This window comes from Sceloporus occidentalis, unplaced genomic scaffold, assembly GCF_023333645.1.
Source record: "Sceloporus occidentalis isolate IW3139 unplaced genomic scaffold, rSceOcc1.0.p SCAF_4, whole genome shotgun sequence".
Taxonomy (NCBI): domain Eukaryota; kingdom Metazoa; phylum Chordata; class Lepidosauria; order Squamata; family Phrynosomatidae; genus Sceloporus; species Sceloporus occidentalis.
In genome coordinates, this window is record NW_028316984.1 from 41427764 (window position 1) to 41453082 (window position 25319).

Sequence of the window (25319 nt, forward strand, 5' to 3'; positions counted from 1 at the left end):
ATCCAAGTACTGACCAGGGCTGACCCTGCTTAACTTTCAAGATCAGACAAGATCTGGTTCCTTTAGGGTATTTAGCAGGCCCAGAGGCATGAACTATACCAATTTTTTTCTTAAAACAAAGGATTGCTGAAAACACAAAATTAAAATTGTGGCATTTATAAATTACTAATTACTTACTTTTCTTGTTCAAATTGGCACCAACCATTTTTTAAAAAAAAATTCCTTACCCTCATTACACACACTGTTACTGAGCAAATAAAACTGAAATTTCATTTGGTAAATATTAATGCAAGCAAACTAAGGATGCACTTGATGCTAATAAACACTTATTTTCTCAGAAATCTGTTTTAAAAAATGTACAAATATACCATATATACCACAACTGCGTGCTCAGACAATGTTAATTTCAGTTCCGAATAAATCCATTTATAGTGCCTTTTTATTTTTTTAAAAAATGCATTGTGGTATTTCTTTTACAGAAATTGAGCATTTCCAGTTCCACTGAAGCTAGCACAGTTAATCTTGCCATACTTGGAGAAAATAAAGATGAACCTTCAGGAGAAGACACATCCCAACCAAAGCCTTGTTTTACTGAAGGTATTGGAGGGATGGAGGGTGGCAATTTAATATTGACGTTAACAATGCAGACAAGAATGTATTTGGTTCATGAACATCTCTAGGAACTGCTGGGTCTTTTGCTCCCACTTGCTAATAACTTTCACTCTTGTCCAATCTACTGCTTGTGCTCATCTCTCTCTGTATGTATTCTGCAAGCTAATAACAATACTTCTTGCTAAATTTTTGACACTACAGCATACACTTTAAGAGATGGGCTATAGCTCAAAATGGCAGGGGCATAGCTATGGGGGGGACAAATGAGACCATTGCCCCTGCAATAAGAATCCTGCCCCTATTAAATTTTCATTCAGTCCCCAAATTTTTAGCATTGCAAAGAGAGGAAGACATAGAAATCCATCCATGCCCAGAGTGCTTCTATTTGCTGTGTTACCATCCCTTGAGAACTATATCAGCCCTGTTTGGATGCTTAAACTGTATTTCTGATGAAGAGTTTTATGAAATGAGGAACTGTGGATTATTTTAAAGAACTGTGGAGAGGGCCTCTTCTGTTCTTATGGCTATGAAAGAGAAGAACAGGCAGCATAGAAGGAAGCTTGAGGTTTGGCATAATTCATTTACATAGCATGGAATAATGGTTTCTTCCTGTATCAGAAGTTGCAAGGGGTATGGTGAGGAAATGACATTTTCATAAATACTGAAGGGATATGGCAAGCAAATGATGTTTCCCAGTAAGACAACTGCAGTTCCAAGAAAAAGGACAACACTGAAATATGCAGTGAAAAATATCCCCATGTCAACAAAACATTTTTATGACATCTTAGATGCCAAGCTACAGATTTATTTATTTTCATTTCATCTGATGAAGTCTACAATGGGTCATTGGGTTTTCTGCTCCTTTGTTTTTAAATTTAGCTTCATTTCAGGTCCATTTCATCCAGTTAAACTTTCCACAATGTACTTTTTTAAAAATTCAGCATACATCATTATGAAATTGTTAAATGAATATAACATCATCAGTGTGTATCTGTGGGTGACATTGTTATTCTGAATATGTGTTAAATAATAACAAGCAAAAAGGTTATATCCTTGCTCCATTTGCTCCAAGAAAATCATAAATGGAGAGAAATGGGAGACAATAACCTTTCTAAATAGTTGTTTTTCTGTGTGTAGTACAAAAACATTTATTGATCCTTTGTTGCAAAGAAATTATATGGGTTTCTTCTTGATTTTCTACAAGTCTTATTATTACTTCAGTGTTCATGGTTGCAGTATTGCCTTTGATGCATGTAGAGTTAAATCAAGAGATCTGTGTGCAGAATTCTGTTCATAGAATTTTCTAGCAAATGGAAATGAGGAAGTGATTTTTACCAGTTCCCACTTTCCTTATATCACCACATTATCCTGAAAAAATATAGGGTAATGGGGTGTGGTTGACACCTGAATGAAAAACTAATGGTCCAACTCAGTATAAGGTAGCTTCCTGAATTTCTGTGTCCTCTTTTCAGCTGCTTGTTCCAATGTTGTGTGCTTCCAAGTCATTTCTGACTTATGGTGACCCTAAGGCAACTGTAGCATGGGGTTTTCATGGGAAGATCTGTTCAGTGATGTTTGCATTTGTCTCCTGAGCCTGAGAGAGTGTGACTCACTCAAGGTCACCCAATGGGTTTCCATGGCCAAGTGAGGATTTGAGCTCTGGTCTCTCTCCAGAATTGTAATCCAACAATCAAACTACTATGCCACGTTATATGTTTCACAGGGTTGGAGCATTCTCCCAAACAGTATGGAAGGCAGAATGAGAAACTGCCAAAAAAAAAAAAAAAGTGAGAGTCTGTGAAAATCACTTCATTCCCTTTTGTTCTCTGCCATCTGCTCTGGATTTTAGTCAACTACAGGGGCCCTTTCATTCACGGGCAGATTCCTTCCTTTTCCAGAATGGCTAACCCATGATGTGAGATTTGTCTAAATGGTTGTATATTTAAAAATTGATTATATATAAAAGTCTAATGTATTCAAACAATACATTTTCTGATTCTTAGGCTGTGTACGGAAATTCAAATGCTGTCAAGTCAGCATAGAATCTGGAAAAGGCAAGTTCTGGTGGAACCTTCGAAAAACCTGCTACAGGATAGTGGAACACAGTTGGTTTGAAACCTTCATTGTCTTTATGATTCTTCTCAGCAGTGGTGCTTTGGTAAGTGAGATGCATACATGGTAAGTACATATTTCATACCACCAGCAGTCCTAGAAAGCTTTTTGGCCCCAAAGGTGATGCAGGTTGATCATTAAATCATTAATGATTTAATGATTAGTGAGCTGATAATTAGATTGTACATAATTGTTGGAGGTCATAGCAGAAACTGCTAAGTAGGAAATAAGTAGGAGATTTTAAGGTTAATAACTCACAATACTTATAGAGTTGCAGTTTTCTATTAGCTTAGTGGAGTAATTGATAAAATTGATGGAAAGAAAAATACATTAATAGGTAGAAGCCAAAGAAAAAGATATGAAAAAAAAAATGAAAGCCATGATAAGAGAATATCAAATACCGATCCACTGAAGGTGGGAAGTACTAATATAGCAATGTAACTAAACAACTATGTATGGAATTTGTATTTGTTGTGGTACTTTTTCCTTTTTAATGTTGGAAATTAATACAAAAAAAGTGATGCAAGTTGAGTCTCTCTTGTCCAAAATTCGAAAATCCAAACTATTTCAAAAAGCAAAACTTTTTTCTTGAGAGGCTGAGATGGTGACACCTTTGCTTTCTGATGGTTCCATATACACAAACTTTGATTTATGTGCAAGACTATTTTAAAATATATAACATTTTCTTCAGATAATGTGTTTAAGGTCTATATCAAATATAAATGAATTTTGTGTTTAGACTTGGGTCCCATTTCCAAGATATCTCATTATGCAAATACAGGTATTCTAAAATAAAGTAAATAACTAAATCCAAAATCCAAAACACTTCCAGGGAAGGAAGACATTTTGGAGAAAGGAGAATCAATTTGTACTGTAAACAGAACTTCCTCATACTCTATTACAGCTTTACGCAGCTTTCAGCATATGCTGAAAGCCGCGAGGGGAGAAGGGGCAGCGCATCCCATAGGGAACAATGGGGCACGTGCTCATGGCGTGTGTGCACCGCCGCGTGCATGAGCCCCATTAATTTAAATGGGGCTCAAGCATAGGCGGAATTTGCTTTATGCGGGGGAGTCCGGAATGGATCCCCTGCATAAAATAAGGGCGCACTGTACTTGTAAACTGGAATGCTTGAACTAATGGCGAGGGAATCTCTTTTTTTTCCCCAAATGAAACAAGGTAGCTGATCACTGGAAAGAGGGGCCTTTTCTATCACAATACCCTAATCATACAGTTAATAATAATAATATAATAATACAACAGATTGTCCAGGAAGACTCTTCTGGCACCACCACCACCACCACAACAACAATAATAATAATAAATTTTATTTATATACCGCTTTTCCAAAATATCAAAGCGGTTTACACAGAATTAAAACCAGTTACAACACATCATAAAAATAGATAAAAACCAGTAACACAATATACACTATACAAATCTAAAACAGTCATTCAATAGGGTGAGGCAGAGAGTCAATGGGATAAAAATACACAACTTCATTTTCCAGAGGGGAAGGCTTGAAGGAAGAGGAAGGTTTTAAGCCTCTTTTTAAATGTTTCCAGGGGGGTGTTAAGGCAGGAATAAGAAAGGAGATATGATAAACTGGACAATGATCATAAATCAGATATAAGGAACAGGGAATACACAAAAATCTGTAGAACATTTCGTTTTTGCTCTGCTCATTTCTGACCTCAGGACAGCAGTCTTTCAACAAGAAGAAGAAAATGGCAAAGGAAGACTGGAAAGAAAAACAGTTGAATTACAATAAACCCACAAACTCCAGTCCACACTACATATATTATAACACTGGTTAACACCCCAGCCTCATGAGGATGTTCTTGGCCAGTTTATAATATCTCCTTTGTTAGAGCTGAGGAGCTGACATTTTTTGAGAGTTGAGAAACTGATTAGAAAATATTATTTTCTATGCAAATAAACCATGTGCAAATTTTACACAGAATGAATCCCCGATTACAGCATCTTCTGTGCAGGAGTTAATATTCCCATGTTGAAATATTATTTTCAATGCAGAAAATCCTGTTTTCTGCACAGAAGAGGCTGTTGTCTGCACAACCATGTGGGATTTTTTTCACAGAATAAGTTCTGAATTGCAAGTAGCCTTCAAAAACTGTGGTCTCTTAAGACGTTCTTAAGCAGGAAGAAAACAAGAAAATCAACTCTTTTGAAATATGGTGCTGGAGAAGATTACTTAGGATACCGTGAACAGCCAAGAAGACAAACAAATGGGTTATTGAACAGATCAGACCAGAATTCACCTTGGAAACAAAGATGATAAAGTTGAGACTATTGTACTTTGGCTACATTATGAGATGGCACAGATCACTAGAAAAAACATTAATGCTAGGTAGAAGGTAGAAGATAGAGAGGAAGACCACAGACCAGATGGATAGACCCAATCATGGGGGTAATGGCCAAGGACTTGCAGGATCTGGGCAAGGCAGTGGAAGTTAGGGATTCTTGGAGATGTCTTATCCACAGGGTCACCATGGGTCGGAACCAATTCGAAGGCAGCTAACAAATGTTAAGGTTTGTTAGATGGACACCTAGGTTTAGTACTTATTAGAGCATTATAAACATAATAGATTCATAGTTTTTTGAGGGTTTTTCAGGCTATGTGGCCATGTTCTAGAAGAGTTGATTCCTGACGTTTCACCAGCATCTGTGACTGGCATCTTCAGAAAATGCTGACCTAGAAAAGAGTGTGTGTGTGTACACACACACACACACACACTCACTGTGTGACCTTGTATAAGGAGGAGGGATTCCCATGTTAATCTCTGTATTGTTCTGATGTTGATGGCAGGGCCTCAGGTTGGGAGGATATGCAAAAGAGGATTCTCCTCCCATCCTGAGGCCCTGCCATCAACAACAGAACAATACAGAGATTAACATGGGAATCCATCCTCCTTACACAGGGTCACACAGTGTGTGTGTGTGTGTGTGTGTGTCCACTCTTTTCTAGGTCAGCATTCTCTGAAGATACCAGTGACAGATGCTGGTGAAATGTCAGGAATAAACTCTTCTAGAACATGGCCACATAGCCCGAGAAACCCACAAAAAACTATGGATGCCAGCCATGAAAGCCTTCGACTTCACATAATAGATTCACTCAGTGAACCACCTGATATTACATTTTGGCAGCTTTTACATCTCTCACCCATTGTAGTATATCACTAGCCCCTATATGCCTGTCTTGTCATTTGTCAAGCACATTTAAGTTAATGCTTTAATGATACTACTCCTGAGAGGTATGATGTAAATGTTGCGTAGAAGAGTTTCTACTGCAATAGCAGCTGTCCCAAATGTATGTAAGATGCACATTAAAGCAAACCATCACCTAATACCAACAGAACAGAACAAATCAAGTGTTACTGTGCTTCCCCCTTCAGCTGGTGAGACCTTAACTATAGTTGCATTTTCCTTCATAGGCTTTTGAAGACATATACATTGAACAGCGCAAGACCATCAAGATCATACTTGAATATACTGATAAGATTTTCACATACATCTTCATACTGGAAATGCTTCTGAAGTGGGTGTCCTATGGCTTTCAAGTGTATTTCACCAATGCCTGGTGCTGGCTAGATTTCCTCATTGTGGATGTAAGTACTGATGATTTGGCTTAGGAGTCTTTATACTGGGCAGCTGGGCTGAGTGCAGCGACCCTTAGTAGGTTTTCAGCCAAAAATCAAAACGAGACGTCCCTTCTAGATTGACTTCTGGGTTTATCAGAGTAGTTTCGGGGAAGGGTGGGGATTTGCAGTGTTCCAAGGTAAACTATCAGAGGTCTTGGAGGTTTGTGATTTGAGGGTGAAAAAACACACCTCTTGGAGATGCATGGGCTTTTAGTCCAGATAAGCCTGGGGCTGCAGAAGTGTCACATGCACCAACACATTACACTTTGTCCACTCTCACTATAAATTCACTTCTTAATCATAAGCACATTTAATCATAAATCATCCAGTTTTTTAAGTGGGCCATTTTCATGCACCAGTTGACCAACGGTGTATCCACACTGCAGAATTAAAGCAGTTTGACACTATTTTTATTGCCATGGATCTGTCCTACAGAGTCATGGGACTTGTAGTTAGGTGAGGCACCAGAGCTCTCTCACTAAGGTACAAATTCCATGATTCTGTAGGACAAAATCATGGCAGTTCAAATGGTGCCAAACTACTTTAATTCTACAGTGTGGATATACCCTGAGTGTGCACTGACTAAGGATTTCATGGTATATCAAAAAATAAAGATGCACAAAAAATGCAACTTCATTTCCCATATTGTAATGGTTCAGGCAGTGTTATGATTGTGGACATTGTACAACATGTCTGAAGAGAAAAGTTGCATAACAGAAGAAGATTGTGATAGTTTTGAGAGATCACTTACATTTATGTGACTTCTGGTGTGCCTGCTATTGTGGTTTCAACAAAACTGGTGCTATTTCAGCTTGTATTATGCCCATACTTATCAAGTCAGTATCTAATAGCTATTTAGCAACTGCTGAGCCTTGTTATGAACAAGATTTCTAGATCAAAAAATACAGCAACTCTGACAAGTACTCTCACAGAGTCAGGTACATGTCATGATGACAGCCAGAGACAGCTCCCTAGCAACTGTGATGACTGCAGAAGGATTGTTACTGTGGCTTTAAGAAAAACTGTTCAGGTTCCTTAACAACTAAAGTGCAGTACTTTATCCCCCTCTCTTTTCAGTGCTTTCTCTGTTTTCTCTTCACCTGTGTTCTTGTGTGATTGTGATTGCATTGATGCAGGGAAAATGAGGTAGTGTTGTGCTGTGTATCTAGATATCTGAGTAGAGCCCCCATTCTGCAGCTGATAATACAGCTGGATGGTGTGTGCACTACAGTATCTGAATAGTGGGTTAATAAGCCCAGCCCTCAACATACCTGCCATTGTCCAATGGATGTACAAGGAGCAGAACCTTTTAATCGTTCTTGTCTAGTGGCTGGGATCTTTCCATCCTCATATGTCATTCAGAGAATATGTCATTAATTTTGATAGGGGAAGCAGTACTTTAGGACCCACATTTCCAGAAACCTTTCTTGTTACTGTGGAAGACCCATCAGAAATTGAGAAGTGAAGGGACATCCTGCATCCGCTGTTGTTGAAATAAAGTAAGATAAGGGTCAGTACCTAGATGAAGCTTGCTGGGAAACACCATATGCATTGCATTCAGTTCCATTGTGGAAGAAATACAAGAGACAAACATAGCAAGAGAGGAAACATTCAGCCCAATTGTGTTGGAATGCTACAACCTCCTTTTGCGTTGTGTCTGCAGTTAAACTAATATTTGAAATCATTCAGGGTAGCTGTGTTGCTCATTTAACAAATGCAAACAAAAATCCACCAGTAATACCTTTATTGGCCAACCGAAGTGCACAATATATTTGTTGCAAGCTTTCAAAGCTCCATGGGCCTCTTCATCAGGCAAGATGTTACAAACCAAACAGGAGGGGGGGGGGGGGGAAACAAGTGGAGATGTTAGTCAGATGCCTGCATGTTGTTTCAGTCCTTATTAAAGATGATATATTGGTGAGGATATATTTTGTGTAGGCAGGCTTCTCCTCCTTCTGGCCATGTGGCAATAGGGAGATTTTCAAAGTCCAGGAAATTTAAAGTGCATCTCAACAGGGACCCCTCTTTTGCAATTCAGTATTTCTCCATTCCAGTGAGGTCACAAGCTTCTTTGTAAGCAGAGGAAGCCTACCTACAAAGAGGCTTGTGGCCTCACTGGAATGGAGACTATGGAGTTTATCACACAGGAGGACTTTCTCTTAATTTCGAATGAAAAGAAAGTGGGGCCAGAACACATTCACATGAATTTGCTAGTTCAGCTAATTTATGTGAATTCGAATTGCTTTTGAACTGACTTCCCATTGCCTGAAAATAGCTTGCCATTGCCCAAAATTGTGTGTGATCACCTCACCTCTCACGCAATAACGTGAAACCCCATGATTGTGTTCGGACTGACTTCCCATTGCCCAAAATTGCGTGTGGTAGTCTATCACGCAATAATGTTAAACCTCATGATTGCGTTCGGATTGCCAGTGAATTATATTTCCTTTGTCTGATAAACTGAATACTGGATTGCAAAAGAGGGGTCCCTGTTGAGATGCAAACCGACTTTAAATTTCCTGGACATTGAAAAGCTCCCTATTGCTGCATGATCAGAAGGAGGAGGAGCCTGCCTGCAAAAGATATCCTCCCCAGCATACCATCTTTACTAAGGACTGAAACTATTTGCAGGCATCTGACGAAGGGGTTGTTCTCACTAGGTGAAACCCCGCGTTCTGAATCGAATCCAAGGAGTGGCGTTCCTATTAGGATCCGATTTAAACCTAGAACGGTTCTAGAGCAACCCGCAATCGTCTCCACTACAAATCGAATTGTAGAGCGGAATAAAATTTTGATTCGAGTTTTCCTCATTTAACGCGTGTTAAAAAAACACTAGGGTCTGACCTACGTTTTTCCATTGATTCGATTTAGGAACCGGAGCATTTAAATAGGAACGACAGCCTTTGAAATTGCGTTAGATGAATGGGAGGAGCGGAGTGCGATGGGGCTGTCCTTGGGGGAGTTGCCCTTTCTGTCCCCATCCGTCTGGCTGTCGCCATTTTTGCTTCCCTCACCCCTTTGTCCGCTGTGGTCTTTCAATAAGAGATAAGGATTATTTTTATTTTTTATTTTAATGGTTTACAGGCGCTTAATCTCTTCAGCGCTTTAAGCGCCTGAAGTCCCGGCTGCTCAAGCGCCTGCATCTGCCAAAGGAGTACAAGGCTTCCCCCGGTGGATTGCAACCTCCCCTCTGTGTGGGGAGAGCACATTTCTAACGGAGGAGAGGCAGGAAGGGAAGGCTCCTCTCAAAGAGGCATTCCCTGCCCGCTTGGGCACTGATCTCGCCCAGGCAGGGAAGGGAAGGCTCCTCGCGAGGAGGCATCTGATCTCACCCAGGCAGGGAAGGGAAGGCTCCTTGCGAGGAGGCATCTGATCTCGCCCAGGCAGGGAAGGGAAGCCTCCTCGCGAGGAGGCATCTGATCTCGCCCAGGCAGGGAAGGGAAGCCTCCTCGCGAGGAGGCATCTGATCTCGACCAGGCAGGGAAGGGAAGGCTCCTCGCGAGGAGGCATCTGATCTCGCCCAGGCAGGGAAGGGAAGCCTCCTCGCGAGGAGGCATCTGATCTCGCCCAGGCAGGGAAGGGAAGCCTCCTCGCGAGGAGGCATCTGATCTCGCCCAGGCAAGGAAGGGCTCTGATCAATTGGGGGGGGGGGGGATAGAGCCTTTCTCCCTCCATTTCTCAAATGGAATCTGCCTTCTCCTCCAACCCTGGAAAGAGAATCTTTGGGAAGAGTGCTCCCTCCCTGCTTTTCCAGCAGCCTCCTTCATTGATCTCTGTGCTCTCTGAAGGGATTCTCCCTGGCTGTCTTGGGAGACAGGATGCTGCCCTCCAAAACCTATCCCATAGTTCCTCTGGAAAGAGCTTCGCTTTTTGCCAGAAGCCTCTCCCATTGATCTCTGTGCTCTCTGAAGGGATTCTCCCTGGCTGTCAATGAAATGGAAACGATGCCAAAAGATAAATCGCTTCCAAATATTCCGGATTAACATTACGTCATTCTGACGTACTATTGATTGACAGCTCCAAATAAGGTATGGAGGAGAAGAATCGCTTTATTTAAACACCGATTTCATGCCAAGTAGGAACGCTTGCAGGTAAAAACTTCGATTTAAACAACCAGATGGGAACGATGAACAAAGCGATTCGGATAGCGGGATAAGAACAGTGTTATTTTGAATCGATTTTATTAAAAACGTTGTATTTTAAATCGTTTCAAATCTTAAGTGGGAACAACCCGTAACATCTCCAATCCCCCTCCCCCCCCCCCCCCCGCCGTTTGGTTTGTAACATCTTGCCTGGTGAAGAAGCCCATGGACCTTCGAAAGCTTGCAACAAATATATTGTATATTATTGTTGGCCAATAAAGGTATCACTGATAGATTGATATTTAAATTATTATATTTTATGCAGGGTGCAGTCTTCTTCTTAAAGAAGTATATGTTGTAATTTTTTTTCAGTTTTGTAAATGTAACCATCATTGTTTTTGAGTAGGTTTCCATAGTGAGTTTAATAGCCAATGCCTTGGATTATTCTGAACTCGGTCCTATAAAATCACTTCGGACCCTAAGAGCCTTGAGACCTCTAAGAGCCTTATCAAGATTTGAAGGAATGAAGGTATGTATGACAAAACTAAATAGAAATTGAGTGTTGCATTCATCATGAAACCTGGTGTGTGTGCTGTGTTGAGGGGTGATATCCGTTGAGTATATATTGGTTGCAGGTATCTATGTGGCTTTGCTTGCTTACCATTTGTCACATCATCTGTGTGTGAGTGTGGTAGGTAGCGAAGTATTATGACAGGACAACTGGTGTTGTAAGGACCATGGGCCTTTGGTACCCACTGGGGTTTGGTTCCAGGAACACACACACACACACACACACACACACACACACACCGTCATCAAAATCCATGGATGCTAAAGTCCCATTAAATACAATGGCATAGTAAAATGGTGTCCCTTATATAAAATGAAGTTTGGCTTTTGGGAGTTTATATATTTTTGAAATACAGTGGGTCCTTGGGATCCATTCCGGATCCCCTCATGAATACCAAAATCAGCAGATGCTCAAGTCCCATTGTACTCAATTGTGGTACGGCCATGCAGCTGCACCAACATTGAGGACAATGGCACTTTGCCCCCCCCCCCCCCCGCCCTGAAGCCAGCCTTGCTGCTCTCATCACAGCAGGCAGCAGGGGGTTACCTTTTCTTCCTCCTCTTCCCTGCGTCCCCCTCCTCTTCTCTTTTTTCCCCCTCCCATTGCTGCTGCCGCAGCTCTTACTCCTTTTCCACCTCCTTTTCCCCACCTCCTCCTCCTTTCTTCTCCTCTTACCGCTCCTATCAGTGTTGCTGCCACTCTTCCTTCTCCTTGTCCTTCCTCTTCCTCCTCCTTCCTCCTCCTCCTCCTCTTAACTCCTTCTCATTGCCGCTGCTCCAGCTCTTCCTGCTTTTCCTGCTCCTTGTTCTTCTTCCTCCTCCTCTTCTTTCACCCTCCTCCTCCTTTCTCCTTCTTCTCTCCCCCCCTCCATCTTTGCCATCCGTCCTCTTCTTCTTTTCTATGAATGCTAGGGATATAAATCATGATAAATTTCACTCTTGTAGGCAAACATGAATAATTTTGTCTTTTTTTCTCACCGCTGCAAGAAAACCCTTGAAAAGTGTGAAGTTTTCAAGGATTATTCACACTACTGGACTACTTTGCCAATATTTTTTTTTCTGTGTGGAAAATGGCATTTCTGTGCAGAAACTTTTTTTCTGTGCAAAAAAAATAATTTTTTATGCTCAAGAAATCTGCTTTCTGCCCTGAAAGTGCCATTGTCCATCTAAACATCCCATGTTCTGTTTTCATATGGAGTAAGTCTTGAATTATGACAGTTCCCATCTCTCCAGTATTCTCCTTATTTAATAAGTTATCCCAGGTTGAATGAGTAGTCAATCATGGGTTTCACGTTCTTTCACATGAGATAATCACACACACATCGAATGCAATCCAGAGTCGATCATTGGGTTTCACGTTTTTGCACATGAGGTTTTCATACACCATCAAATGGAATCCAGGCCCTATCCAAACGCAATGGCGAGTAATCCGAGAAATGGGTAAATTTGCTGAAATACAGAATTTTAAAATCTTCTTGCAATGTGAATTTAAAGTCAATGCTCATTTGGCTTGGTGTGGAATCTGTTTGTGGATCAGCCATGAATTCAGTTCGCTTCTCTTGATCCTCCCAAGCCTCCTCCTCCTCTTCCCCCCTCTCCCTCCAGCGGCGCCATCATCAGCTCTTCCTGGACCTCCCCAGTGCTGGCAACAGCCTCACGGTCAGTCACTGCTCACTCCTCTCGCCTCCCCTCTCTTTCCGCCCGGGTCACCTGTACTGCCAATGGGTCCCCGCTGAGGGAGAGACTGCACTGGAGGACCCTGCAAAGTGGGCATAGGTGGGCTCTCATCCTCCTCCTCCTTGTGCACCGGATCGAGGCCGGGGCTTGGTCTAGTCCCTGAGCTTCCTCCTCCTCCTCCAGCTGAGGGACCTCTGAGCCCCATGCATGAGGTGCTGCCCGCCCCAGCTCCTGGCACCTGCTGCCTCCTCCTCCTGCCACCTCCTCTCTGTCCTCGTGCTCTGTGGGCCCAAGGCGTGCCTTCCCCAAGTCCCAAAGATGAGGAGCTGATGGAGGGGTAAATGGGGGATGCCCTCGCCAAACCCTGCCGGTCCTTCGATTCAGCCTCAATCACCTCCGAGCAGTGCAGGGTATCGACCCACCACTACCAACTTTGCCTGGCTCCCCCTTTCCTGGCACAGCTGCCTGCCGCCGTACACAGTCGCACTCTCTCAGCCTTCTGACACCTGGACCATGTGCATGCACACAAAGGTATTTGGCAGGATGGCAATGGGGATTTGTCCCCCCCCCCCCCCCCAATTTGATACCACAGTGCGTATTGGGCCCACTGTACTGTTCATTTAAATTCCTGTTGTGCTTGTGTGTGATGAACATCCCCATTCAGATTTGTTTTTCTGGGATGCCAGCACTTTGACCATTTTCGGGTTGGGAGCACATAGGCCTTCGTGTGATAATGTCCTAAGAAGACAAGGATCAGTGTGTGAGATTTCTGTTTACAGCCCTGCTTCCCTCTTTATGCCTTTATGCCTTCAGTATGAACACATAAAAGGGGCGTACAAATGTGACACTTATTCATCATATAAGAGCCATTCCACCTCATAAGGACTCTTCCTCTTCAGAATTCTTGAATGTGTGTTTAGTGTGTACACTAGCTGCCTGTCAGCTTCTGGCAACCCCATTAATTCTATAGGGTTTTCTTAGGCAAGGAATACTTAGAGGTGGTTCTACCGGTTCCTTCCTTTGAAATATAACCTACAGTACCCAGAATTCGCTGGCCAAAAATGGTGCACACAATGAAAGAAGAGCTAGTGGTTGCCTTTCCCTTTCTATTGATTGTTTTCCCCTTTGTTTCTCTTTTCTTTTTCCCAGTCACTACTATTCCCTTCCCCTCTCCCTCCCAGACTTTGGGGAAAATAAGCTTCTAAAAGAATTACTTAGAAAAGTTTTTAAAGAGTAGTGGTTCTTCCTTTCACTACAGCTATAATGAGACATGGTTTCATCCCATTCACTCTCTTCTACATATCTTCTTCTACAGGTATATGGAAGAAATACCTTTTTATCTATTATCTTTTGTTTGCTTTTAATGCAAGCTATTCCAATTCCTGACCCATATGATCAGTATTATTTCACCCAGAAATTAATGCCTTTTCTAAAATGGCACCTCTGGTGCCTTGTGTATCATCACACAGACCAGCAGGTGGCATATGTCATCTTTAAAACGAGGTTATATCCTCTGTGTACACTGGATGTACGTGCTGACAAAGTGAAGATTGTACGAACATATTCAGGTGTAGTTTTGTTGGTCATGCAGCAAAATTCAATGAAGTCACCAAAAGAGCAATACTTTTATTAGCCAATCAAAATGCATCATGCAGAATTTCAAAGCTTCATTGGCTTCTTCATCTGGCAAAGATATTAAAAATCATACAGAGAATAAAAGGGACTATGTCAGAGTCACAGACCTACATTTTGTCCCAGGTGTTGCTTTTGTTGTCAGTTATGATGGTCTAGAGGGCTCTCAATGTAGGGAGAGGTCCCACAGCTTCTTGGCCATGTGGGGACTGGGAACAAAGGACAATAAAAGACAGTACACTGAAAGCTATGCACTGGAAGAGGCAATGGTGTACCATGAGCACGAGCCCCATTGTTTTCAATGGGGCTATGTGGTATTTGCCTTATGCGGGGGGAGGAGGGCGCAGAGGCAGAAGGGAAACCCCATGTAAAGGAAGGGTGCACTGTAATAACATTTCAACTCCATTAGCACCAGAAAAGTAACTTCCCTTGAGTTCCATGTTGCCTCTGTCTTGTAAAGCTAACTGCCCCTTTCTTAGGCAAAGATAATTGAATTTCCCAAAAGGTCTCTGTACTGTTATACAGTGCGCCCGCGCCATATGCGGGTGCACTATACGTAGCTTCCAGCTTATGTGGAAGCCACGCAGCAATAAAAGTAATAGCGCTCTCACTGCTGTGAGCACGCACTCCATTGTTTTTAATATGGTGCCAGCATATATGGATATCCCCTTATGCAGGGGGATAGGAAACTGATCCCCTGCATAAGGAGAGGACCCACTGTATCTGGAAAAACAATTAGGTGCTGTATTGGTGAAGCTTAGCAATTGTAGTCCAAATGAAAGAGTTTCAGCTTTTACAGTACACCCTTGCCTTACGCAGGGATCCATAAGGCAAGTTCCGCATGTGCTTGAGCCACATTGAAACTATGGGGTTCATGCATGCAGTGTGGCACACATGCCAGGGGTGCATGCACAATTTCCTCTTTGTTGTGCAGCTTTCAGCATAAGCTGAAAGCCATGTATAGCGCACTGGTTATTAATCAGTGTTGGTGAATTAGTACTGGGAAAACTAATGAAACTGCAATCTATCTGTCATGATCTGACCATAAGATTACTTGATTATGTTTTCTAAAAGAAACAATATCTAAAAGAAACACAGTATAGAAATGGATCCAGAATTGGTAATTGATATATTTACTGTAAAGGTCTGTACAGTAAATTATTGGGACTTCACAAGCTTCAAAACTGCACCTGAAAACCTCACAGATTTCTTGTTCTATCTCAGTTAATTCTTCAAGAGGAATCGAAAGGTATATCTTCCTGGGCTTATGAAAAAGTGCATTTTGCACCAACAAATCTTGAGATGTTATCCCACTGTTAGTATTTTCTTCTTTGTTGTGATTTGTAACATTTAGTGCATAGAATTTATATGTATGTATATTTTATATGTTGTATATTGACCTTTAAACTTTGGCAAAAAGAAGTATCTGTTTCATGTTGTGATGTCACAAAAATATTATCTGATGGCGTAAAAGTCTCTGCAAATAAAAAGAGGCAGCTACCTACCTGGCCTTGTATCTCTCTGAGACAAATTCTGAAGGATATGATGAGAATCATTGTCACAACCTCTGGCAAGAAGTTGTTTTGCCACAGATTGCCTTCTGGCCTCATCTGAATAGTGAACTTCAGATGAAAGCATGTACATGAAAAATTCAGCAATACAGTGGTGTGCACAAGGTGGAATACTCTATTCCATTGTGGGTATGATAATGCAAGCTAGCTTCCAAGAGTGGTTTTAAAAGTGCATGGGATATCTTCTGTCAATAAGGTCCTTCCCAGCTCCTGTCTCAGTAAGGTCTCATATATCAGGTGCAGCAAGACAGAACAGAGGAATTTGTGTGTGCAGGAACTGTGCAATTTGTGTGTCATTACAAGGGAGATACATTCAGTCTGCTTCACATTAACATGCAAGCTGGAAGGTTTGCCACTAGAACAAGATAGTTGTTCATTACATCTGCCAACACCATGGCAAGGCCTTAATTTTGTTAAATGTCACACTGTCATATTGACCGTGACAAGCTGCTGTCTTAGCTGATAACAGCAAAAAGCACTGCAGCTAGGTCCTTGATCTTCCCAACTGGGTGCATAATGGATGTCAGTGTAATACAGCACTGAAATATGTGGATTGGGGTCAACATTGACAAGGTTTATACATAAACGGAAGGCATGAAAGCTTATGATTCAGATGTTTACCTGAGTACCAGATTTTAAAATTTTATTTCTTTAGAATAGTTTTGCTTTGAACAGTTCTATTTTCTCTGTTACCCTTTTCACACAAGTTAATTCAATACTTGCAATTATAAAAGTAGTCAGAAACTAAAAAATCACACCATTAACGGTTCCCCTGATGTTATCAAATATTTGGTTTTTATCATTAGACAAATTTAACAGGACAATATATTAAGAAATATTGAGAATTAGAATACAACAAGACTGATAATAACAAAAACACAGCAGTGGTAAGGTCATTACTAGTTTATTCTGGTCTGTTTTCATTTCTGACATCCTTGATATTGCAAAAAAAAAAAAAAAACTACAATCAAAATGCATTTTATTTTCTTGATTTTGGACCTCACAGTCCCTGTTATTAATTAGACAGCCTATGATAACAGAATAGCAATTTTGTGACATGAATTTGTGATAGGATTTTCCTGTTTTAAAGAACATAGTCATCACCAGTAGATGTATAAGATTAATTTAAAATATACAATTAGCCCTCTGTAACCAACAATTTTTTATCCATGGATTCAACTATTTACAGCCTGAAAACATCAAAAGAGTAATATAAATTACTGGAGAAGGTGAGCCGCCGCAATAACTCATACCAGGACATGCCCAGCCAAGCTGGGAGGGCACCCTGTTGGCTCTTCCTTTCCCCCCTAGCAACTAGGCCAGCCCGGGTGAGTTGGGCAGCCTCATTTCCAAAAGCAACCCTTGTTTTTGCCATTTTATAAAAGGGACACCTTTTCACTATGCCATTTTATTTAATGAGGCTTGACCGTCCGTGGATTTTGAAATTCACCAGGGGTCCTGAAACCAAACCCCAACGGATACTGAGGAACCACTGTACATATATTTATATGCCTTTCATACAATGAAGTCAAAGTGGATTACATGACACCTCTTCTCAATTTATCCTTACAATAATCCTGTCACTGGTAATGCAGAATCAGTTTTGTTTTCATTTTGTTTTGTACAATCCTACCAAAATTCTCCTTTCTTCCAAGTTCCATATCATGTTGTGAAACTTTTTTCTCATCCAGTGTGAAAATTATTGTATATTTTGGTGCACATTTTATCTTGATGGATATATTTTTATGCATCTTACTTTGTGTATACATTTTATGCTTTTCTTTAAATATGTTGGAACTCATTTCGAAAAGATACAGATTTTTAGTCATGTACACTTTTAAAGTGTACAAGAAAAGGATAAATCTTAACTCTTCTGGTTTTCTCCCAATGACAAAAAAAATAAAAAGGTGCATTATTTTGTTAGTTGTCTCAGAGACCATGAACTAGATGGATTTGTTTTTAAAAATTGGCTGGCATCCTGTTCACTAGTTATGAGTAGCGATATAATGAAAGCTCATTCATTGTACAGAATTTTTTGTTTTCTTGATTATTTATGGCTCTGAAATTTGGCTACAGCTCCTGAGGTATGAGAATCTGTAAAAGAAGCAGTGGAGCAAACACCTCGATGAGAAATTAGATATTCAGGACATTTGTTTTGGTTTGGTTTGGTTTGGTTTAATTAAGAAAAGTAACGGGATGTGGTGGCTCAAGCGGTTAAGACGCAGGATCGGCAGGTTGGCAGTTCAAGACACAGGTCGCATGATGGGGTAAGCTCCCATCACTAGTCCCAGCTTCTGCCGACCTAGAAGTTTAAAAGCATGCAAATGCAAGTAGATAAATAGGTACCGCTCTGGTGGGAAAGTAAACACCATTGTATGCAATCATCCTGGCCACATGATCTGACAATGCTGGTTCTTTGGCTTAGTAACGGAGATGAGCACCACCCCTTATGGTCGATCACGACTTGACAACCTTGTCAACAGGGAATACCTCTATCTTTATCTTTACCTTTACCTAAGAAAAGAAACAGTGCCTCAATCATTCATTTTAATTGTGTAAGTCTCAGTTAAAGCAATTTGAATTATTCCTGTTGGCTGCAGGAGGAGGGGGTGAGGGAATTCCATTCTAAAGATAAACACAGGTCATCCTTCCTTGTTAGACACTGGGAAAGGAATAAGAAGAGTAAGTGGGAGAAAGCCAGGTGAGTGTTTGATAGCCCTCATTCTTCAGAAATTGATCAGGAATGGTTCATTTGTCTGTGAGGGGTGACCAAGTTGAAATATCTTGTTCTCCTCAGAGGAGGAGGAAGAAGAATAACATTTCCTGTCTTCCTTCAGGGATGGGAAGAATAAAGAGATAAATTTACATCACTAGTTATGAGCTCACATTGGACTTGCAATCTTATAACTGCTGAGGATTCACATTTATACAATCTAACAATTTAATGTGACCTCAAAACCCACATTTTCAGCTTGGCAGTATCCCAGTCAAACAGTTTTTGAGTTTATGCAAATTGGGATTCTGAAAAATGAAATCTGCAGGATTCTCACAGTTGTGGGATGTATTGAGATAAGCAGTTGCAGCAAGACTCCAACGGGTCTTTCCATTTTCCCCTGTTCTCTGTGCACCCCATAACTGGGATAGTGCTGCAAAATGATGTCCCAGCACCCTGATTTGCCTCAGCAGTGGAAAGCCACTAAGTGACCTTGGGGAAATCACACTCAGCTTCATAGAAAGGCAAAGGCTAACACCCTCTGAATAAATTCGGCTAAGAAAACCCTGTGATAGGGTTACCTTAGGATTGCCATAAGTCAGAAATGGCTTGAACACACACAACAACAAATACTCTAAAACAATGTATTATTTTTTTCCTTAAATATTGGGCCTTATTTATCTGCAAATATATTTAATTGATATATATATATATATATATATATATATATATATATATATATCTTGAGTATACCTTGTTTAACTGTACAACTGCTCCAATAACTATGTTATCAGATGAAACACAACATTAACAACAACAAAAAAACCCTACCTAAATATTTTCCAGTTACTTTTATTTTTTACAAGTTTATGCATTCTTTTGACAGTCTCCATTTGACAATCCTTTGTATTTTTCTCTAGGTGGTTGTGAATGCCTTGATAGGAGCTATACCATCTATCATGAATGTGCTTCTTGTGTGTCTTATATTTTGGCTAATTTTCAGCATCATGGGTGTAAATCTGTTTGCTGGCACATTTTATCATTGTGTCAATAAAACTACTGGAGAGATGCTGCCACATGAAACATTTCCATATAAAAATGTTTGTGAGAGTATGAGTGATATTGCCAGATGGAAAAACGTGAAAGTAAATTATGATAATGTTGGAGCTGGATATCTTTCTCTACTGCAAGTTGTAAGTAACCACCAATTTAATATTAGCAGTAGTCTACAATATGTTGGCAGGATGTAGTTTCTCTTACTGTTTTTCTTCAAGAAACTGTTGTGGGCCCATTCATGTCAAGTTTGTGAGAGTATGAGTGATATTGCCAGATGTGATTGAGCAAAACTTCCCTGTAATTTTACTATTAGGATTCAGTCTTTTATACTTAGATTTGTACAACCGTCCCAACTAAATCAATGGGCACTATATTAGCTTCAAAATGTTAATATTATATCCCCATAGAATGGAAAATGTTTTCCTCTCAACATCCCTTCTTCATTGAAAGTATCCAGTATATGTTTCAAAAGCCAGTATTTCTGACCCAATTCAATGCTGCATGCAGCAATAGCTTGGTAAATGAAACATTTTTAAAATCTGCCACTCCAATCAGTTATTGAGAGTACAGACATGACCAGAAAAGACTTCTAGGTGGTGGTGATGGTAACAGTGGTGATGAACTTTATTTAGATTCCACTTTTTTCCCCAAGACTGGGACTGAAGGCAGCTTACACATTAAAGATTACAATTAATTTTTTTTAAAAAAATCACCATCAACATTGAATTAAATTATTAACAATGTTACAACATATGCTTTTAAAAAGATTGTAAAAATTAATCAATACAGTTTTTTAAAAAGCAGTTCTTGCAGCTCTTTCCTTAAAAGCCTTCTGTTCTAAAAACCTGTCTGAATAAAAATGTCTCCAACTGCTGACAAAAGGGCAGAAGGAAAGGGCCTAATAAAGCTTCGATGTGGTACAAAGACTTAAGCTCAGGCTCATCCTTGTTCCCGAATCTGCCCACTTCTCTCTTATTAGATAGTAAAACTTTTTCCAAATGATACCACTGCAGACAACATTCTGCAAATCTAAATATTCATGGTGGATGGAGTGGGAGATTAGTGCCTATGTTTAGAAAATAAACATATTTATGGGAAAGACTAAGTTAGAGCTTTTCCTCTTGATTTCTAGTTTTCTTTGTAGATGAAGATGTTTTGTTTAATGTGGAAACACTGACTTATGCAGTCTCTGAGCCTACCATTTCAAGTGATATGGTCCAAGGCCAATTTCTTTCACCTTTCTGGCTAGTCCAGAGTCCTTTCAGACAACACTGTGATTCTACTTTAACTCACTTTAACTCAATTCTCAGCAGTAATTTAGGCTAACATTTCCACAAAGAAGATAAATCTGGCCCTCTCTCTTGTTCTAGGTCATTCAAGGGTCATTATGCTTCACAAGTGTCAGATTTATGACAATGAGCAACTTGGGTTTTTTTTAAATGTATATTGAGAGAAGGAATAGGAATTCCCTCCTACTGATGCAAAATCAAGTAGTTTGTTTTGGCTGTAATGCACACATTACTGTTTCCAGTGATAGTATTCTTAACTAATTATTGGTAAGTTATTGGTATTTTAGTTCATTAAGATCATAGAGAGCACGAGCAGTTTGAGTGTTGGACTAGGACACTGGGAAACCAGGGTTTTAATCGCCACACAGCCATGGAAACCCACTGGTTGACTTTGAGCAAGTTACACTCTTTCAGCCTCAGAGGAAGGCAGTGGCCAACCCTCTCAGAACAAATGTAAGAAAATCCCTTGATAGGGTTGCCATAAGTTGGAAATAATTGAATGCAAACAACAATAACATCATGATGCAGGTGTTTATAATTGTAACTGGTATCTACTCAGAAGTAAGAGCACAGACGTTTGTCCATTTCTTTCTAAATAATTATTTTAAAAATAAATTATTTCTACAAATTCCCCTAGAGAAGTTCAAACTATTGTAGTTTGAGCTCTCTTGCCCTGGATAGTTGAATCAAATTGAACCCTATTCCTTCATTATTTGTGTGTAAAGCATTCGCATGTAGAAGGAAGAAGAACCTAGTTCCTGACCCCAAATCTAAATATTGAGCATGGACATCTGACATGTTAGTAACAGGTTAATTTTCAATTCTGAAAAATCAATTGAAAATACTAAAAATATCCCAAATGGCTGAGAAGCCACCATTATGCCATTATTATGTTTATGTTTATGTTTATTTATATCTCGCCTTCCTCCTAGTACAGGGACTCAAGGTGGCTAACAAAATTTAAAACAGTATACAAAGTTTTTGTTGATGCAATCATATATTGAAGAATAATTTCATATTTCCTTTCAATCTGTCCTTCCATCACTCCTAGTAACTAATATGCAGATCTCTTCTGTAACTTTACCATTAATATGTCCCCCAACATTAAATTAATTGTTTATTCCAATTTACATGATTGCTATTTATTACTTAGCAGTAAAAAGATTTTGGCATCATTGGTAGGTTTTTAATAAGTTTCCATTCTTTATAGGCCACTTTTAAAGGATGGATGGATATAATGTATGCAGCTGTTGATGCAACAGGGGTAAGTACATAGTGATTTTTTTGAGATGGCAAAACTTAAAGTAAACATAATGATGCTTATTATATAATCATTGTGATTATATAATCATTGTGCCTTTCCAATTTATGTTAAAAGGATATAATTGAAATAATATAATTGTATTCTTCTCCCACATTAAAAGACTTATTTTTTGCTCAGAAAACCCAGAGCAAAATGTGGCAACTATGGCCAGCCTCCTTCCCATATCATTCCTACAAGGATCCCTGCTCTGTGGAGGCAAATCACTCTACAGTCAGAACAAGGCTGGGCACCTCATTCTGATCTTAGAGTAACTCACACACACAGTGGTGGCACCGGCCAATAGGAGGAACCACATGGGAAGGCAGCTGGCTGTTGTTACCAGCAGCAGGTAAGTAGGGGGAATTGGGGTCCAGAATACTCAGGGGCAGCCAGGAGTATTCTGGCAAATATAGACAAGCCTTTACATATAACAGTGTATATACTTTTCAGTCACCATGGAAGGAAGTATTCATTGCCCCTTTGTGCAGTGCCCTATCTAGTACAATTGACCTTTTCAGTGCCAGTGTGTGCCCCTCCAGCCAGTTAATGGCCAGGTGAGAGTAGGGGCAGTCAAACAGCGTCTGGGAGAAAGGAACAGACATTATTCTTCAATTTCTAGTGGGTGGCTGGGGTTCCTGTTCCATCCCCATGGAGTCACCAGAGAACCAGGAGGAAAACAATTTTTCTCTTTACAGCAAAATTCCTACCAGTCCCTGCCCAGGTACCCTCTTTGCCAACCCTGGCCCCTAAATGATGCAGTGCTGAAAATATCTGTTGTGCTGGAGATAGAAAGGGATGCCCACCAGAAAATGAAGCTTTACATTCCAACAGTGTGATATAGGATCTTGGCCCATGCCTTTTGAATGGTATGACAAATGGTTGTCAATCTGGAAGCATCTTATATTGCCACATAGCATGTGAATGACTCTATCCCTGCTGGTGTTCTGATTCAATTCCAAAGATAAAGAGTTGTTCAGAGTTACTGTTTTCCATCTGTTCCACATATTTTCTCAGTGTCCATGAAGGTTTGCTGGTTTTTCTTCAATATGCCTCAAGAATCCTAATATCCTATACCAAGTTTGTAAAGAGAACTTAAATGTTCAATGCAGGCATCTGTATGCTGTCCTATGTTTCTTTTGCATTGGTGTGTGTGTGACCATCCCCAAGATATTAGCTGGGAAATATGCAGCCATCCCTGTTGTCGGATTTTATATCTTGCCCTGTCTCCTTGTTTTATAGGTGGAAAAGCAGCCCAAGTATGAGGCTAGCTGGTTTATGTATATGTACTTCGTCATCTTCATCATATTTGGTTCATTCTTCACCTTGAATCTTTTCATTGGTGTCATCATTGATAATTTCAACCAACAAAAAAAGAAGATAAGTGTTCAGATAATTCATCTCTGCCTCACATAGTGAGCTGTTTTTCAGATCAATAACTAAGATATCCTAGTTACTTGTTATTCAGTAGTGGACATGATAACTTGCTAACAACTTGGAATTTAGAAATGTTTATCCCAAGAAAACAATGTCAATATTCAATTTGCACAGTGGGGGGAAAAAACCTAGTTTTACTAATTGTTCACTCTATGCAGAAAAAACATAGGTGTGTATGGGTACACATAAGCATGCACATACATGAAATGTGTGTATGTATTTTGGTTTGTTGCACACTATCCAAATACAGAGAAGCTATTATTAATCTTACGTTTAGTTAGTGGAAACCAGATCAATCCAAATTGTTTATAGAAATGTCTTGTTCTGACTGGCACCACAAGTAGTGTTCGTAGGAGTGCCAGCTGACTGGATTTCTCACAATTTCATTTCTCCTAATAGTAGTGTGTGGCCACATCTTGATGTCAGGGACATGGTCATATGTCTTGACATTTTCTGGCCTTTGGAAAATGTGGGCATGGAGACATTGCTCCCCAACCCATTTTTGTTCTCCACCCCTGCCTTATAGATTTGTATAAATGTATTATCATGTTGGTGGTTTCAGTTTTGATTTTAGTTTTGTTTAAAATATTCCCCAGTCCAGGTAATTTACTATCCCATTATGATATTAACATTTTTATATTAGATTTCTTTCCTATTAATTCCTAGTCTGGAATTTGCCTTCTTTACAGCAGCCACACACTTAGATAAACAATCTCATCAAGCTACCCATCACTATCCCAGGATTCCTATTGGGCTGGATCTGCTCTGCAGTTTGTCACCACTTTAACTGCCATGGCTCATTGCTATGGAATTCTGGGAATTGGAGTTTGTTGTGGCACCTGAGCCACAGAGACAGAAAAGGCTAAATGTCTCACAAAACAACACATCCCAGAATTTCACTGCATTGAGCCATGGCAGTTAAAGTGGTGTCAAATGGGATTATTTCTGCAGTGCAGGCACAGCCCCAGTCAGTGACTAGACAAACAAGCTTCATTTATATACCGATTCATACTGAATTAACAGTGTTTAAGCAGTTTACAACTGTAAGCTAAATGGCCCCAATAATCTGGGTATTCATTTTAGAGACCTCAGAGGGATGCAAACCTGAGTCAAGCTTGAGCCCCTTCTCTGGTATTGAACTCTCAACCTTATGGTTTTGAGTGAGTGGCTGCAGTACAGGCATTTAACCACTGTGCCACCAGGACTAAGCGGCATGCTCCTTTAGCAAGTATATGATTAGATTTTTTTTTAAGTGCATCACTTTACACTTGAACTGCATACTTTGAGATACATGTGCTACTTAAATGCCCACAACCACACCCCCATTTTTAGAGTTCCTTTCAGAGCTCTTTGTTGTCACTTTTGTTTTAACCCACGTGAAATAATGTGTTGTTGTCTGCATGGCCATTTCACTGTTTACCTTTGACTCCAAGTCCATTTATGAGGAATTTTTAAAAAATTCAAAGGAGCTATTGTTCTGAAAACTTTTCTTCCTCCTCTCCTCCTTCTGGTGAAGTTGTTACCAGACTACACATTTGCAAGGGGTACAAAGAATCATAAAAAATGGTCAAAAACATGATTCCCAAATATCGAGAAATCCTGATAGGAA

At 40.1% G+C, this 25319-nt stretch overlaps 1 protein-coding gene across 1 annotated transcript in view; it reads left to right on the plus strand.

Moving 5' to 3' along the window:
* The window catches only part of LOC149313804 (sodium channel protein type 1 subunit alpha-like), a 138938-nt gene that overhangs the window by 104338 nt on the left and 9281 nt on the right, over positions 1-25319 (plus strand). Inside the window, exons 18-24 of the mRNA XM_089519819.1 lie at positions 480-597; positions 2616-2770; positions 6177-6350; positions 10872-10994; positions 19549-19821; positions 22184-22237; positions 23516-23657. Coding sequence (XP_089375945.1) covers positions 480-597; positions 2616-2770; positions 6177-6350; positions 10872-10994; positions 19549-19821; positions 22184-22237; positions 23516-23657 — 1039 coding nt within the window. The remainder of the gene's footprint in view (positions 1-479; positions 598-2615; positions 2771-6176; positions 6351-10871; positions 10995-19548; positions 19822-22183; positions 22238-23515; positions 23658-25319) is intronic.